The 17,725-nt window shown below is 40.9% G+C and overlaps 1 protein-coding gene across 9 annotated transcripts in view; it reads left to right on the forward strand.

Moving 5' to 3' along the window:
- Positions 1-560: 560 nt before the first annotated feature.
- The window catches only part of TRIM37 (tripartite motif containing 37), a 30,931-nt gene continuing 13,766 nt past the window's right edge, over positions 561-17,725 (forward strand). For all 9 annotated transcript variants that reach the window (XM_056342087.1, XM_056342056.1, XM_056342094.1 and 6 more), the window contains exons 1-13: positions 561-772; positions 2,307-2,408; positions 3,768-3,808; positions 4,907-5,023; positions 6,280-6,367; positions 7,229-7,351; positions 8,627-8,750; positions 10,701-10,768; positions 12,967-13,091; positions 14,429-14,479; positions 14,919-15,000; positions 16,507-16,583; positions 17,066-17,245. In XM_056342087.1, the coding sequence (XP_056198062.1) occupies positions 752-772; positions 2,307-2,408; positions 3,768-3,808; positions 4,907-5,023; positions 6,280-6,367; positions 7,229-7,351; positions 8,627-8,750; positions 10,701-10,768; positions 12,967-13,091; positions 14,429-14,479; positions 14,919-15,000; positions 16,507-16,583; positions 17,066-17,245 (1,199 nt within the window). In that variant the 5' untranslated portion in view covers positions 561-751. The remainder of the gene's footprint in view (positions 773-2,306; positions 2,409-3,767; positions 3,809-4,906; positions 5,024-6,279; positions 6,368-7,228; positions 7,352-8,626; positions 8,751-10,700; positions 10,769-12,966; positions 13,092-14,428; positions 14,480-14,918; positions 15,001-16,506; positions 16,584-17,065; positions 17,246-17,725) is intronic.

The raw sequence follows: 17,725 nt of genomic DNA on the forward strand, positions 1-17,725 counted from the left end.
TCACTCCCACTGCCTTGAACAATCTTAAGTATTCAATTTATTAGTGAAATCTGGCTGAAATAATTACAGATGCCTGTTAGTGGGCAAGCAGCGCAGGAGCGATCGCACCGCATGCTGCCCAGCCGCAGCAGCGGCCTGGCGGGCCGGTACCGTGCCCGTGGCTGACCCCGGGCGGGGTGTGGAAGCACCCCCGAGCTCAGCCGGGGTGCGCGGCCATGCTTCCACCGTGCCACCGGCACCGAGCAACCGGCGCAGGCCTTGGAACCCAGCGGCCGGCAGCTCCCCGCGGGAAGCGACCGCGTCCCTCGCGTTACTCAGCGCTCAGCAACGACGGCGGGGAGCCGCGCTCCGGCTGCCCTGCGGGGCTCCCAGCTCGGCACCTCTGGCCGCTTCCCGGGCCGGCAGTGCCGGTAGCAGCGCCCCGTTCCCCGCCGGCCGCGGCTCCCCTCAGCGCCGGCCGGGCCGCGGCGGGGGCTCCCGCGCGCTGGCGAGCGCCCCCTGCGGGCGCGGCGGACGCCCTGGCGCATGCGCGGTGCGGCGGTGCAGCCCCGGCGGCCGCAGGGCGGGCTGGCGGAGGGCGGGGCCGCGGCGCTCCCCGCGAACATGGCCGGGCGGCTGCGGGGGGCGCGGCCGCTGCCCGGCGGCCCCTAAACCCCCTTCCCCGCGCCTCCACTTCTCCCCCCCCACCCCCGGGCCGTGTGGTAGGGAGAGGGGCCGGGGAGAGCCTCCCCCGCCGCCGTGAGCCGCGGCCATGGACGAGCAGAGCGTGGAGGTGAGCGGCTGGGCGGCGGTTGCGCTCGCGCTCCCTCAGGGAGGCGGGCGGCGCGCGGGCAGCGCTGTTCCCCGGGCGCGCATCCCTGAGGCGGCGGCGGCGGCGGGCGGCACCTTCTCCTCAGCGGGAGCCCGGGGCAGGGCCGGGGGAGGGCTGGCCGCCTCCGCGGGGTCCGCGCCAGGTCCCCCTGCCTTGTGTGAGGGGAAGGAGGCCGAGCGGTGGGCGGCCCGAGAGGCGGTAAACAGATGGCAGCTCTGCGGTGGGCAGGGATGCGCATGGCACCGAGCTGGGCTCGCCTCAGCGCTGCTGAGCTGAGGGAAGGCGGCAGCGTGTAGAGAGGTGGCGTTTCTAGGTGGCACGCAGGGGACCTTACGGGGTCAGGGTTGGAAAATAAACTGGTGGAGCATCGGAGGTGCCTGTTCTGGAGGTGGATGGAGGCCTGGCGCTGACAGAACCCGCCTCGGCGTGTGTGGAGGCCCAATATTTAGTGGTGTCTGCAAGCTGGGCAGCTTTCATGCACCGCTGCGGTCAGTGTTAGAAGAGAAGAATGTAGAAGACCCATGTGCCATAACTCCCTGTAAATGCATGTGTTGCATTTCAATGGTTTGCAACCATTAAAGACAACCAGAATGTATGGGAGGTACTGTGGTATCTGTACGTTGAAGGTATGCCTGGCTTTTGTGTTGATTTGTAATTTCAGCTCTGGCAGGGGGAAAGTTAGCCCATCTGAAGAATCCTTCCAAGTTCCATGGTTAAAGCCAGAATGGGGTCTAGCTTCTGTATAATACAGAATGTAAACTTCTTTGTCAGTGAGAAAATCTTACCAATAGGGAAAGCAAACATTGCCTGACATTTCAAAGTACCATTCCCAACATTCTGAGAATGGAGGGAGATGAGGTGGTTGTATTAAAGAACAAAATGCTTCTCTCTTTGAATGGGCACAGGAAAAAAAAAATTACATTTTTATGACCTAAGATTGATTAAATGGTGCGTGAGTGTAGAAATTGTGGAGCTAGTGCTAATGGTAGGCCTTAAAAGAATGTGAATCTTAAAAAAAGTCAAAAAAATGCCCCATCTGGCTCAAGCCTTGTCATCAGCATTCCGTATAACACCTACATGCACTTACCGTGCTTTTGAATTGGTTTAGTGCAAGTGCATTGACACTCACGGGTTCAGAACCTGCAGGTGCAGCACGGTTTCTTCTGGCAACTGTTCAATCCTGTGTCAACAGAAGTAGGAATAATGCCTTGGCTACGGAAAGGCCCACTTCAAAAAAGATAAGCCTAACAAAGAGACTGTCCCTTGAAGAAGGAGAATAGCATTGTAAAATGGGTGCTGAGAGCTGGTGGTGTAGGAGAAAGTGGGGAAGAGAGCCATGGTTTTTGACTTAGGATCTTGCTTAGAGATGTGCTCTCTGTAGCTGTTTGGAATGCGACTGTGTTTATGAAACCTGGCACTCTGCCTGGAAAGTAAGTGCAGCTCTGATACGTTTGAAGTGTGTGGCTTAACAATAGCGATAATCTACCCTTTGCAGAGCATTGCTGAAGTATTCCGATGTTTTATTTGTATGGAGAAATTGCGTGATGCACGTCTGTGTCCTCATTGCTCCAAGCTGTGCTGTTTCAGTTGTATTCGGGTGAGTTTGCTTACTATGGCTTATTCTTGCAAATGTATGAACTTAAAAACTACTGATCTTCTGAACATGTTCTTGCTGCTTTCTTCCCCCTTTTCCTGGAGTTCCAAGGATTACTTTTTTTCCTGCTCTGTGCTCTTTAGTTTCCCTTTCAAAATCTTTTACAACACCCTGAGGAAAAACTAGGCAGGCTGTGCATTGCATTCAGTAGTGCTAATTATAGGGACTATCTAGAATAATTGCTTTTAAGAAGCAGACATTTAATGATCCCTTCTTTAACATCTTTTGAGAGTCAGTGATGCTTGTATGGAAGACAGAAGTTGAGACGGGAATCAAATGCTGACTTCACGTCTGTCGTTATGGAGCACTAGAAGGTCATGACATCACCTCTTGTCACCTTGGAAGCATTTTAAAATGCTTACCAAACTAGTATGGCATGACCAGATATGGGCTAAATCTTTGTCGAGGGAGTCTGGTATAACAGGCTGAAGCAGCAGCTGAACCTCAGTTCATTTATTAAGGTCGTGGTTACCAACGTGTAACACTTCAGTCCCCAGTCCAGGCACTGTTACGCATTAGCGTAGTGGGAGAGAGGGTTCAGCTGAGGTTTCAGACCTCCAGTAGTATTTCCAGAATTTGGAACAGACAATTATCATTCACTTTGAAAGCTCTGACAAGAACCATAGGTGAAGGATTCGTGTTGCATATTGAGTGTTAGATGACATATTGTTGAGGGGCGGTGAGAGATTATTCATGAGAATCTTCAGTGAGCTGACAAATATAAGCCTTTCAGCTGCTGAGCTTTTATTTTACACTTGTAAGTTGTAGTGGGCAGGTGAAGTTCTTTCCTCAGCTGCTTGTCTTCAGAGCTTTCTGGAAGAGAAACATTCAGAGGGTCCTTGTGGATTTGATCATTGAACTGCAGGTATCTAGCCTGTGTATAAATAGCTCGAGAGGAAGACAGAAGTTACCTTGAAGACTAGTAATTTAGACTCTAAGAAATGTGCTGCTTGTATCTTTTGCTTTCTGTTGTTGAAACATGCTCTTTAGCCCATGACTGCGGGGATCTGTGCCAGGTGTGTGGCTTCTAATGGAATATCTGGTACCTCCGATTTCTCTGTATAGTTTTAACTGAAGTGCCTTTGACATTTTAAGTAGTTGCTTTGTTACTAAGATACAAATAGCAGCATCTTCTGTGACTAAATGATTGAGCAGTTAAATTACAAATCTGTAAAAAAGGAAAAAATATGGGAAGGAAGATTGTAATAAAATGAAGTAACTCCTAATTAATGATAGAATGTATGTGCTCGCAGTTTGTTTCTTACAGTGTCTTTAAAAATGTTTTTCCTTTTTCCTTCATAGCGTTGGCTGACTGAACAAAGAGCTCAGTGCCCTCATTGTAGGTAAGGTGTTTTTAATATCAGAAATAAATTATCAGGAATTGGTTGTACTGTCCTGTTACGATTGATCTTTTTTTCACTGCAGGTTGCGCTAAATTTGTAAGCTTGATTTATTTTTTTTTTTGAGACCTGCCTGCTCTTACTATAAAGAATTACCGTGGTATAATACTCTAAAATACATTCTAGTTTTGTGACAAGCTAAGTGAGATCTTTGTTTTTCCCGTTACACATGCTGTTCAGTGTATGTAGTTGGTGTAATAGGGTAATTGGATGGTATTCCCCTTAGAACTCCTTGTAGTCCTCTTAGAAGAGTTAGAGAGACCAGAAACTTCAGTTTTCAGACTGAAATGTGTACTTTTTCTATAGCTATAATTTGTGTGACTTAGCTTATGTGTTGCAGATTTGTCTGAGACATAGCTACAGTATTTTAGTTTTTTAATGTGATGCCCCACCCTGTCCCCCCAAGCCCTGGCACCCCTTAGCACTTCTAGTTCTTGAGTACCTACCAATTCTAGCTCTTGATAGACCAATAATTGAAAGAGAGCATATTTTTACCCCTAAGGGAAAGGAGGTATTTAAAAACAACTAACCAACAGTTTCTGCAGAACTTTTTTAACATTCAGCTTGTAAAGTATTTGATCAATAGCTCTAAAATGCTTGTAAGGAGAGAAAGATATCTATATTTTACAAAGGTGGTGATTGCAGCACTGTGATGAAGGTAGCTGAATAATGGGGGAGGTTGAAGAAGTACTGAGAAATGAAAATTCGCCTAGTGTTACCCAGGAGCCTGTCAAGAGGTCTGGAAATAGTTCTTGAGTTCCCTGTGTAGCTGTTCTGTATGTCACTGTGGGGTGGTTTGTTGCAGTTCCTGCCTTACCCCAGCCCCCCAAAGGAGCAAATAGACTTAAAACATTACTTTCTCTTTTTTTTTTCTTTCTTTTTTTTTTTTACTGTCTTTTCTGAAATAACTAGTACAGCTTTGGCTTCTTTGCCTGTGACTTTTCTGGTAGCGTAGAATTGATGAACTGAATTAATTTCAAAGCTTCTCTTGTAGCTCCTGGAGCTGAGTTCTTCCTTTAACTCTAGCAATGCTTTTTACAGAGCCCCACTGCAGCTACGAGAGCTCGTAAACTGTCGTTGGGCAGAAGAGGTCACGCAGCAGCTTGATACACTTCAACTGTGCAATCTCACAAAGCATGAAGAAAATGAAAAAGACAAGTAAATGGAGTATTCCTCACATAAAGCATTTTGCAGTTCACTATATGAATGGGCTTTTAATTTCAGCTTTTTACTAGAATCATGGAACAAAGCAATAACTTCTCCTTAATCAAAAGCCGAACTGTGCTTGCTGTCTGCCTAGAAGTTGGAATTCATTTCTGTCATATGTAATGGCAGAAGAAAAGCTCTTCGATGTCTCTCTAGAAAACTACCACTAGTTCTAGTTTGACTCAATATAGTTAAAATGAGACGTACGGGAAACATGAAGGGTGGTAATACTTCTTAAGGCTCTTAACCCTTCTTAGTGACCATACATATGAAATAAAAGTCTTCTCTCGATGGCTTGCTCATTTGTCAGTCCCATTCAGACTGTGGGTGCTGATTTGGTATCTCAGCATGTAAAAGCAGAGAAGCTGTTCTGAGAAGATGTCTTTTAGTCCCTTGCGAAAATGTCATTGATAAATTCAGATTGAGATCAAAGGAAATACGTAAAGTGCCACAGAAAGCACTACTGTTGCTATATCTGTCACATTAGTGCTGTTCATTCTCCTTCCTTGTCTTTGGAGCCTCCTGTATTTTCTGATATATTCTCTTCCTAGGAGCAACTGTCAGTACTTTCTCCGCAGGCTTTTCTCCTGGTTTTATCCTATTACCAGTGCTGTTATGTGTTTTAAGATATATTTTGGAGATCTGGAAGAGAAAAGCGTGAGGAGAAGCACTGAAAGACGGACAGGAACTAAGGATGTGTTCTATGCCTGCCTCTTCCCTCAGTTCCTGAATCCTAATGGAGGGGGAAGAGAGAAGATCTGGCCTGGTCTGTGCTTGATTTGTTGATTGATGTGCTGTTCCTGAAATTTTAAGAAATTGCAAAGACCAGTTTTGTCCAAAAAGCTTATGAGCCATTGCTCTGTGGATACTTTAGGTAGCGTATGATTAGGATTTTAATAATATGAAGTATTAACTTCCAGAATTCTGAGCTTGATTCGTTGATGATATCCTTTATCTGCTGGGTAGAAATTCAGTTTTAGTAATGTACTTTCTCTCTTATCTCTGTGAAGTACTGGCTGAGAGAACACTAAGAGCAATGTTTCTTTTATAAAAGGTTTTTACTGAATCTAAGTATTCTTCTTGCAAAACTATGCTGATGTCTTGTGCTTTACTCTCTGTATCGGGTAGCAAACCAAGTGAAAATGTTAAATTGAGTTTGCAGAAAATTCATAGCTGTTTCCTATTGATAAGTGTGTTTTCTGTTTAAGGTGTGAAAATCATCATGAAAAGCTTAGTGTTTTCTGCTGGACCTGTAAGAAGTGTATCTGCCACCAGTGCGCGCTTTGGGGAGGGATGGTAAGAAGAGGCTTGCTTGCTCATATATGTTCATGTGGTATGCTACAATAAGAGACTGCAGGTGTTATGTTGGACAGCACTTTAGAGAGATAGAAATGCTATGAAACTATTGTTACGGCTATTGAATTGCCATGCAAATACTGTAGTTGTAGGTGTATTTATAATTTAAGGTGGACATTGGTTGTGAAAGGCAATACCTTCTGTTTATAATTAGAGAAGCAAATTGAATTTTTGCTGAAAGGAGGTCAGAATTATGTTCCTTGTTATAGACTTCATGAGATCTTGGACAAACTTAAATGGTAGTGAGAATTGTATGGGCAAAGGAAGAAGTCTTAGAAAATATAGATAACGCTTACGTTATTTAAACATCCTGGCCTGTAATCCCAGATATCTTCAAAGCTGTGTTAGTAGCACAATTCACCATGCTTTTTATTATCCTTTCACTTGCATATTTCAAGGAGAGACTGCTGTTGTTGTTTGGAATATAAGTGGTTAATACTGTGCTGCCTTTGTTTGGGAAGTGTGTTTTAATAATAAGAACAAAAATAAAATAACCCTTCTATCCCTATTTGTTAGAGAATGGCACAGTGAATGAAGCAGTTTATTTTTGGAGGACTGTTGAGACTCCAAATAACTCTTGACAGGAAGTTTTGATGGTATGAAAGCCAAATTCATGACTTCTTATGAAGGGAAGTGAAAGACAGACTTCCTACATACAATCTGCTTTGGAACTTTTCCAAGATGAGTGATACACTAGGAGGCTTTCTTCCCCTCTCAGTAATTTAATAGGAGTGGAATGAAATTAAAATGAGATGCTTTATTATCCTCCACCTCCGCCCACCCCTTTTTCTTTTTTAACAGCATGGAGGACATACTTTTAAGCCACTGGCAGAAATCTATGAGCAACATGTCACAAAAGTAAACGAAGAAGTGGCAAAGCTGAGGCGAAGACTCATGGAATTGATCAGTTTGGTGCAAGAAGTGGTAAGAAATCGATCTAAGATAACGTTAAGTTTTCCTGTAGTATGCCATTGTCAAAGGATAACTGTAAGGGGGGAAACAAACACCATTTCAGTTGAAAACACAATGGAAACCATTTCATGAAAACTCATGAAGTTTTCAGCACCTGTTCAGAAGCTGTTGCTTCTGTGAAGGTAATTGGATTATCCCATAGAGACATGTTTTTACTTTTTAGTTTTTTACACAATGTGGAAAGATCAACCTATTCTCAATACTTGTTTTGTAGTTGCCAGACAGAAAAAGATGTGACTTAGCAAAGGGAGTTTTTCTTTTGGTGTATGCTATTTAAAAGCTAGAGTTAGACAGTTTTTTGGAAGATGTCTTTTTGCCATCTCTTGTACAAATGCAGTCTGCCATGCTACACAAGTATAAAAATGCTTTATTCTGATGGAGCTTATTTTACTTGCTTTAGGAGAATAAACTAAAGGTATATATGAGCTTACAGGATAGGCTGTAAAGCAGCTGACCAGTTCGAGATTTGAACTCTGTACCTCCTTGTTCTTCCCCATAGGGGTAAATGTGTTAGACATCCAAGCATCAACATGTTCAGCTTTGGCAGTTTCAGTGGGGGTTCCAACAATACAGTACAGTTTCTTGTATTCTGGGAAGGGTTATTTTTGTGTTCAGCTGAATGCTATTACATTTATAGTGTAGTCTTTGTACAAATAAAATAAGGTTTCTTTAAACAAGTTTCTGTATGTTTTTTTGTCTGTGCTGTATTCAGGTAGGTGTTTGCCACATGCAGTGGTAGGTTAGCTCTGCTTCAGCTCACATGTCACTGTTTTATCACCAAGTTGGTTATGGTGCTGCTGAAGTTACAGAAGAGAAACTGGCAGTTGAATTTACAAATTTTGATACTAAAGAATCCCCATATGACAAATCTAAATGTACTGAGGGAATGTTGCTCAAGTTTACTGTTAACCTTTGGTCACCCACCAGAGGGCATGCGTATGTATTCAGTGAAAGTCAAAGGATATTTACAACTGGCAACAGGAATAGCCTGTGATAGAGCTCATCTAAAAACACATTCCTGTTTTCTTGTTCTAAACATGCAAGCTTCAGTAAGACCAGGATTTTAAAACTTTTTTTCCTCATAGAAAAACAGGGTCGGAGGGGACTCTAGGGAGGCCTAGGCATTTCTGGGATCTGAGGGGGTGGAGTCAACATGTAAACGAGTGAAAAGTGTAAAAGTGTGAAGGCTTTGTTTTTGTGCTTGTTTTTTCGTGAATGCTGTTTTAGGAGAGGAATGTGGAGGCAGTGCGTAGTGCGAAGGATGAGCGAGTTCGGGAAATCAGGAATGCAGTGGAGATGATGATTGCCCGGTTAGACACTCAGCTGAAGAATAAGCTTATAACGTTAATGGGTAGGTATTTGCCTGACCTGTTACGAGTAGGTGCAATATATTAACAATGTGTAAATCTATTAAGAAACTTTCTTGCCCTGGGAGTATGGCTGCTTACACACTTCGTGGTGTTAACCAGGTTAACTGCTGACAGAAAACTTGTAGTTACAGCAAAGCTTTCAGGTAATTACGTAGTTACTGTGATACAGTTCTAAGTTGTTAGACATAATCTGGTTATGTTCTCTTAGAAACTCCTGTATAATAACTTGGAGAACATTCCCATTTAATTATAAGATGTGTACTACCTTTCACCTAAGGTGTTTTTACACCATTGTTTGTGTTAGCCTAGAAGTTAATCTTTGTAATTTGCCATGTTTGTAATATATATTCCTTTTAATGTAATTTTAAAAAATTAGAAGTCTCCATGTGATGTCTGGTGGAGAACAGTTCAGATCCATAGATACAGGCAGCCTTGTCTGCAAATGAAGAACATGGCATCTGTAATCAGAGCTGCTAATTTGGTTCCTGGTGCTTTTGCTAACCGGGGACAGGTCACTAGTTGTCCTTTGGTATAAAGAGGTGAGAAGGCAGGTGGTACACTTGCTTCTGTAAGCTTCCATATCTGTCAACACTGCTGAAAAGTGTAGCTTTCAGTGAGAAGGACCAAATATTCCTCAGCTGGCTATAATTTTGTGCATGCTTTACTCAGCTGATTTTGCATCTGTGCCGTGGTTATTCCATGTGTGCTTTCATTTCTGAAATGCACTGATAGGAGCACACACTAAATGTGACATCATGGAATACTGGTTTCTTTAGAAGCTCTTGAAATGTTGCATTTACAGCCTTAGTTTTGCAAGGTATACAACCAGTAGATCAAAGTACACAGACAAAATATGCTTGACCTTGTATCTGTGTACTTGTCTGGGAATTAAAAGTAAGGCAATAAAATGGCTGTGCTGGAAATGTATTTCTGATGCTTGAAATCTTCACACACCCTGTCTCCCTGCCACCCAGCCAAAGAAAACATGAAATGTTCATGCTTGGAAAACGTCCTTAGCTTTGATCATGCTTGCGTTTATTCCCTTAGCTCATTTCCATTAAAAACAAAACAACATAATAAATGTATATTAGCTATGTTTCAAGTTTCAAATTCATGTCAGTACTTTAAAATGATTGCGTTAAGTTAAATCCAGGATGTGTACATTCGTACATATTTTGTGCCTATATCAAATACAGTAAGCACTCACAAGATCTGTTTTGGTGTATACTGATTAAAGATCAGTGTTAAAGCTGTGGTAGAATGGCTTAATTATTTGTATGTTCAGGTTAATATTTTGCCCATGTAACACCTTTTTCCTAACAACTGCCAAATGCTCTTCAGGTATGCAATATATGATGGAGTCAAAGCAAATCCCCATGATGGAAAAGAGACAAGTGTGACTTAGATTTTTATTCTTTCTTGTTGTGGTCTTGATGCTAGTTGAAATGTACAAATGCATTTAAACATCGTTTGTTCTTTTTTATAAAGAAAACACTTCAACATCAAAGTCAAGAGAAATGGTAGCTTTTAGGAGAAAAGTGTCAGCTAGTATAAAAGAGAGGGTGAGAATGTGTGGATGAGAGCAAATTCAGTGAAGTCAGACCTGCTTTTTTGTCCAAAAAAGCACGCCAGAACAACAAACCTGCCATTTCTGGGACACAGAATGTTTCATTACTGCCTTAATCTCAAGTGAGTTGTTCACTACAGCTCTAATTAAAAACACAGGCTTGCTTTTAAAATGCTTTCTCAATCAACCTTGGTATATTTTTGGTATATTTAGAAATCCTTTACCTTAGTAGGTTCTAGGGCAGCATCCAGGTAAAAAAAAAAAAAAAAAAAAAAAAAAAAAAAAAGCTCTGTTTCTTAAAATCCAGTGAGTATGTCTTTTTTATTATTATTTTCTTTAAACTTCTTGTTTTTTCTTTAAACAGGTCAAAAGACATCACTTACTCAAGAAACTGAGCTTCTGGAATCCCTGCTTCAAGAAGTAGAACATCAGGTGATTATGAAAAGAGCTGAAATGTTGTGTTACATGGATCCCTGCTCAGTCAGCCTTTCTCATTATTTTATTTATTTATAAACCATTAATTGATGGATATTTCTGAGGGTATCTTTAAGTGACCTTAGGTTGCACGTTTTCTTCTTAAAAATAAGTTTGTCTTCTAGAAATGATAAAAGATGTTCTGTTTCTTGAAAAACTACTACAGGAATTAATAGCAATGTCATATAAAACTACTCAGATATGTGTTAGTTTAGGGTAACAGCATTTAGACACTGTGGGTAGTTTCTCTTAGCTCTGCTGCCGCCAACTGTGTATGAAGGGTGGTGGCTATAAATGGATGGAGACTAAAGAAAAATGTTCTGTTTATGTGCTTTTGAAGAAAACTGAACTGGTTCTAGTTATTTTATTCCTGTCCACTTGTCTTTCCAAGAAGATGACATGGTATCACTTTTTTCGTCTTGCTTCTAGCTGTACAAGCTCAGCTTTTGGAAGTGAAATACTAAAGTTCTGCAGAGGTTGATTGTACTTGCCCTGAACAATTTCTACTTGCCCTGAGGACATGGAAGGGTTTTCTTCCTTCAAACATTACTCTATTTACTTTGCCTTTCAGCAGAGTTTGACATTTTAAGTTGGGAAAGGGGGCTAAGCTGCTTTGTGCCTGATACCTCTTGTCCTGTATTCCTTTTTCATTCCCTCCACTGCTTTTGATTCAGTAAGAATGCTAAGCTTTCTCACCTGATCAGTGATTATCATGTTCTCCTTGCACTTAATTATTGCATACCTGTAATGGGATGTCTTAGTTGAAGAATCAATGACATCAGGAGGATGAGTGCTCCTGCATACTCCATCAGCATATCTTTTTATGCCTGTTGAAAGCTGTCTGTGTATTCAGAAATTACTTGTGTTGCAGCCTGAATGAGTACCTTCAAATCCTGCATAGCAGTGCGTATGCAGCTCTGCAGACTAGCTTCTCTTTTGCAGAAAAAAACCTATTAAAATGCTAACACGCTAGTGCTAGTGAAACATGACCTCTTGTCCCTCCAAATTGGGAGGAAAAGCTTACCAACTAAAAAAATTGAGAGAAGATGCAGACATCTGACAACTGTAGGTCTCTGCTTGAAGTCATCGTGTGTGTCTCTCGAGAGGCTTTGAATTTTGTATTCTTTTTGTGAAAGTAATAGAATTATTTGAAGAACTTGTAGCAAAAATTTGACTTTAAAATGTACACATTAATTTCACTTAAGCCTGACAAAGTTTGAAATGTAAGTCTAAGATATGCTTTTGCAATGTAAAGTATAAATAAGAACCAGAGTAGGTTGCCTCCTTTAGTAAAGACATTCAGAAAATACAGTACTAGCTGTTCAAGGAACATCTAAGATTAGATGGTTTTTGGGTTTTGGGGTTTTTTTTCAGGTTTTGAAAAAAACCTTTGTTACTACACTGGTTTTATAAGATATTCTTGAATGAAGTGGATTGAAGTGGGGTTTTGGGGCTGCTATTTAAGATAATATAGGCTTTGCTTTGTTGAAATGTGGATGACCAAAACAAAGTTCTACATTTTAGTTATTCCTTTACTGCTGTATTGCCAGGTGCTGGACTATCGAATGTCACAGGAGCTTGTATCGCTGTGTTGTGATATATTTGAGCAAATTACGCAAAGTCTAATTAAGTGTCCTTTCCAGATTGATTTACTTTGTTATTGTTGCCTAAACACAGTAGATGTGACTTGGTATTAATTGGACATATATAAATTAGTTTAACCTAAATGAAGTACGTAGTAGTTGCTGTAATTTTAATTGTAGAATTTTGCAGGGTCTTAAATATTCAGGACTCCCCAAATGGACTGCACAAGCTTTGGAGTGAGACAGAATATCTGTTTTGATTTCCTAACAGAAATTTTAGAACACACAACCATCAGCTATCATAGCCAAATCCTTAGTTTTGAGAGCTGACAGTTTCAAGGGAAATAAAACCCAAACAAATGAGGGGAAAATAACCAACCACAACCAAAAACAAACAAAAAAAAATCCCAACCAAAAACCTCTGAGCTTCATTTTACATTGTGTTGTAGCTAATCTTCTGAAGCTGTGACAGACATGCTATTTATTTGTTTATAAACAAAAAGTCAAAACCTACAGTTTGTACTAAGACATAAGGATTTTTTTTTTCTTCTTTGGTTTTTCCCCCCCATATAGTTAAGATCATGCAGTAAGAGTGAGTTGATATCCAAAAGTTCAGAGATCCTGATGATGTTCCAGCAGGTTCATCGGAAGCCTATGGCCTCGTTTGTCACTACTCCTGTCCCCCCAGACTTCACAAGGTAAGTGCTGCCTTTTCTTTCCGTTGTAGTCTGAATGGGAAAGCCATGTCACAAAGGTTTGTTTTGCTTGTTAAAATAATATTTAAAGTAGCTTAGAGTATCTCTTTCCCATTTTATTGTACCACTATATGGAGGAGGATGTTCCAGTGAGTCTGGGAGGTAGATACGTTCTTATGTACATCAGCCTTTTGTAAAAGTAGGACAGAGAGTACTGCTGCATTTTAACACGAGGGTTTGAAAGGGTGGATGATAGGTGGCTGATGGATAGATTGCTGGAGAGGTTGCCTGATACCAGCCTCTAGCAAAGGAGAGTCATACTTCTCGGCTAAAGTGATTCGGTCTGTTTCTGTGTTAAACCTAGTGTCTCTGACTGAATTTGGGTCCAGACTTAGACACTGAAAATTATAAACTGCTTAACTTGCTGCTCTTAGTAACATATGCTGCAAGTAGGCTTTTCTGTTCCAGCAGGGCTTATTTTATGTCTGTAGTCCCTGCTGGGGAGTCAGGACAGTGGGTTCCAGCTGACAGGTTTTTTTCTCTTTTACACTTAGGTTACTGATTTGTCCTTTTTCTCTTATTGGGTCATTCGGTGTGTAATTGCAAGGCTCTCATGGGATGTCTCTGCAGGTCACCTTAATTCAGAATATATAGCCAAAATCACTTCATAGCACAGTTCCTCGTAAAGAGAGTGCTGCGAGTGCTGGGTTCTGAGGAAGTCTGGTGAGTTTAGGCTAGCTGGCTGAAAAGAATCTCCAAAAAATCAAAAGTAGGAAAAGTCTTAAAGAATTCCTCAAACTTTGTGTTCTTTAGCAAAAATTGGTTTGGCTTGTTTTTAAATGTCATTTCAAAACTATTTTCCTGACGTGTTTCCTGAAAAGAATAGTTAAATGCTTCTGAGGAGAGTTTAAATCTGACTGTTCATTTTCCACTGGCAGTAAGGTACCTGCTGCTCAAATACACACCATTTAACCTTTGTGCTTTCAGCCGTACAATAGTTTCATCCTTTCTAGAACTACCAAGGAGTCTTACATTAAAAATTCACTATATGAAGAGATTATTAGCCATCACAGGTAAAAGGGCAAATCCTCTTACTTAAATGGTCTCAGTTGCTCTTCCCTTCTTAACGTACTTGTTTTACTGTGTGATATCACGTGGAGAGGTACTGGGGAGAAGCCTCATAAATAGAATTTTCAGAAGTACTGAAATAACCCAGTGTAGTTGTAGTGAATTTCAGTGGCTCTGGTAAACACTTCTGGAGATTACAAAAGTTGGGATTTTTAATGTCACGTTATTCAACTCTAATACATTCCCGTCCCACCCCTCCTCCCCCTTCACAGTGAATTGGTTCCAGCCTATGACTCAACTACGTTTGTCTTGGAAAACTTCAGGTAAGGATGTGTCTTAGCTTCCCAATATTCATGGTAATTTTTTTCTGTTTCTTCTGTAGATGAGTAGTATTCTTTAAAACACGGAACAGTCTCTACTGAGAACTGTGAGATATGAACTAAGCTATGGGAATTCAGTCAAAAATCTTCTGTTTACCAGGTGAACAATTAACCCTAGCTAAACTGTTAGCTAAAAAGATTGTCCATGATAAAGCCAAGCTACTTATTTTTCTTCTTCAAAGAGGAAAAATAATTTTGCAAGGAATACATATATTTGTATGGACACTTAACATTTTGCATGAGCCTTGTACTCTGCTACGTGCTGTGTGTAGCAAGAAGGATGGTTGTAGCGTGTGAGTGTGAAAGCGTATATGCAGCGTACTATTTCATGGAGGGGTTTGCTTTGTCCCAATAGCAAATATTTTTTCTCCTTTTTCAATAGTACATTGCGTCAGCGAGCAGATCCTGTTTACAGTCCACCTCTTCAAGTGTCAGGACTTTGCTGGAGATTAAAAGTTTATCCAGTGAGTTATATTTTCAACTAGAGTTATCCCATCCAAAACTCCTAAGCAGCACTCATTTGCTTCTCTCGTAAGAAAACACCAGTTAGTCTCTTCTCATGTTGTATATAAAAAGTGTATGAAAAGAAGGTAATAAGGTTGTAGAGTTGATCACCGGCCGTTGGAGTATTCACTGTCTGCCTCCAGATAGCCGGCATGAACACTCTCAATATTGTTCATCTGGTTAATTTAAAAGTGATTAAAAATGGGTCTTGTTAATATGTCATAGGAACTTCGATATTTTTACCATTTCTGTCTGAGTGTTTTTTGCAGAACTGAGGTATAGAGTAACTTACTGTGTTTCTGTTTATGGATAATACTTACTGGGGAAGTTGAGAGGAGGGTGAAGTATTAGTTGAAGGGGAACCTGTTTTACTGCGCATCCGGTTCTGAGATGCTGACATTAAAACGTGTGTATCGTACTGATGCCCTTCCAGTGGGATATTCAGATTTCTGAGGCAGTATCTTTGTCAGTGTTGGAACATCAACCCACAAGGTGTGATGTTTTTCCAGTCTGCTAGTCCAGTCAGTGCTTCCAGGAAGCTCTGGCTGCTACTACAGCTGCGTTGGAGAAATATGTGTTTAGTGATGGAGTACAAGTTTTGTTGATGATTTACATGGCATCTTCAGAGAAATGGATGAATCTGTTAAGCCCACGTGTGCACAGAATTGTATTCTTGCAATGCAGACGTGGGCTCCAGTGTAAGTTTTTAGAGTATTGTAAATTCAGGATTGACTACATGAGGTGTGCTGTCAGAAGGCATCAAAATTTACTTTTTAAAATGGTAAGTTGAAATGTTTTTTCAACCTAGAGGATTCAAGTTGAGCCATTCTTCATCCTTCGTTAGGGTGAGTGTGATGGAGGTTTTGCCGTAATTTTTATGGTGATTCTAATACTGTTTCTCAGTTAACTGACCTAACTTTTTCATATTGCATGTGTTTTCTAAAAAAATTGCTTTTCTTTCAAAAATAAAGTAGCTTGAAATGCAGTTGTGTGTAAAAATATTTCAGAACTAATGTTTAACCTGAGCTGTTTTCATGTTGAGAATTTGAGAAGAATTTGACTGTAGTAAACTGCTAAGTAGATTTTGAGTTTTTTTACTGCTTTTTCTATGTTAAATAAGCTTTTCCGATACACTGACAAATGTGTCTTGTCTTACACTTAATTGAACCCCTAAAGTGTTAGCAGAGTAATTAAAGCTCTGTTTTGAGATTCATATCTGAGATACCAACATTAGACTGCATATGTGCTTCCAGATGCAAACTCCATGTTGATTCAAGTTAGAGTTCTACATCACAGAAGACTAAAAATCAAACCCGTAGCTTACAAAGTAGACTGCTGCTGCAAATCCTGTATTGATTGAAGCTGTTTTCTAAACTTCAGGCATAGATCAAGGTGTTTAGTTTTGCTTTTCTGGTTTTTGTTTTCTTATTTTAATCAGTTTATATCTCAATCTTGTTTATTTCAAGGATGGAAATGGAGTGGTACGGGGCTACTACCTGTCTGTGTTCTTGGAGCTGTCCGCTGGGTTGCCAGAGACATCCAAGTAAGCAAACCTGTAGTAAAAGTAGTTGGTTTGGTTTTTTCCTATGGGCAAAGCATCTGCAGAAGTTTCCAAAGAATGACCTCAAGTTCTGTAGTGTTGCTAGAAACGGCTGTGGAGTTCTCCTGAGAAGAACAGTGAGACTTCTATTGTCCATTGAGCTTTGAATCGTGCCCAAAGGTAGTATTTTTAAAGTTGTTACTCAGTGGCTCTCTCAAGATGAAAAGCTAGCTGCCACAACAACTGGTAAAAGTATCTATCTCCTAGTATTCAACCCTCAAGTTAGTTTACTACTCTGCTCCCTATTACTGCTTTCTTCCTCCTTGTACTGTTTATGCAAGCGTTCAGTACAATTTTCAGACTGAATCACCTCTTCAGCTGGGCATGCAGGCCTCCCAGGAAGCACAGTTCTCTTAAACTTGATGCGTTCTGCAATTCTGACATCTTTATTTTGCTACTAATACCTGTGATCTTCCCCTGTGTAGGTATGAGTACCGTGTAGAAATGGTTCACCAGTCCACCAACGATCCCACGAAAAACATAATTCGAGAGTTTGCCTCCGATTTTGAAGTTGGAGAATGCTGGGGTTACAACAGATTCTTTCGTTTAGACTTGCTAGCCAACGAGGGCTACTTAAACAGGCAGAATGACACTGTGATCCTCAGGTAAGGGAGACAACCCAGTGGGGCTCTCTTCTGCTGTCATTTCACAGCATCACACCTACCACTGAAATGGGAATTAATTAAGTAGTTGAACGTAAAGTAATTGTGACATGTTTTGTCATAAACGGATTTCACTGTCAGAAGCTTTAAAGAAAATGTGCTGAAGGGAGTTGTGGAAACTTTAAATACATCTCTTTCTCTGAGAAGTAGCTGCACTTGACAGTAATAAGCCTGTGTTAGAGATCTGTAGCTAACTGATTTAGGGAAAAAAGTGTTTTCTCCCCCTCTTAAGAAAAAATTGTAGTTTTAGGGGAACTTTGGGAATGAAGGAAGCCTGTAATTTAAGAGAACGAATACTGTCAATGGCAATTACAACGTTATGACAAAATACAGAAGCTTTACCCATCCACTTCAAATGTTCTCCCTGTGGTCCTACTCCTGCTCCCATTACACACTTTGTAGCATGTTCAGTTGGTTAGTGTT

This window comes from Falco biarmicus, chromosome 1 (assembly GCF_023638135.1).
Source record: "Falco biarmicus isolate bFalBia1 chromosome 1, bFalBia1.pri, whole genome shotgun sequence".
Lineage (NCBI taxonomy): Eukaryota > Metazoa > Chordata > Aves > Falconiformes > Falconidae > Falco > Falco biarmicus.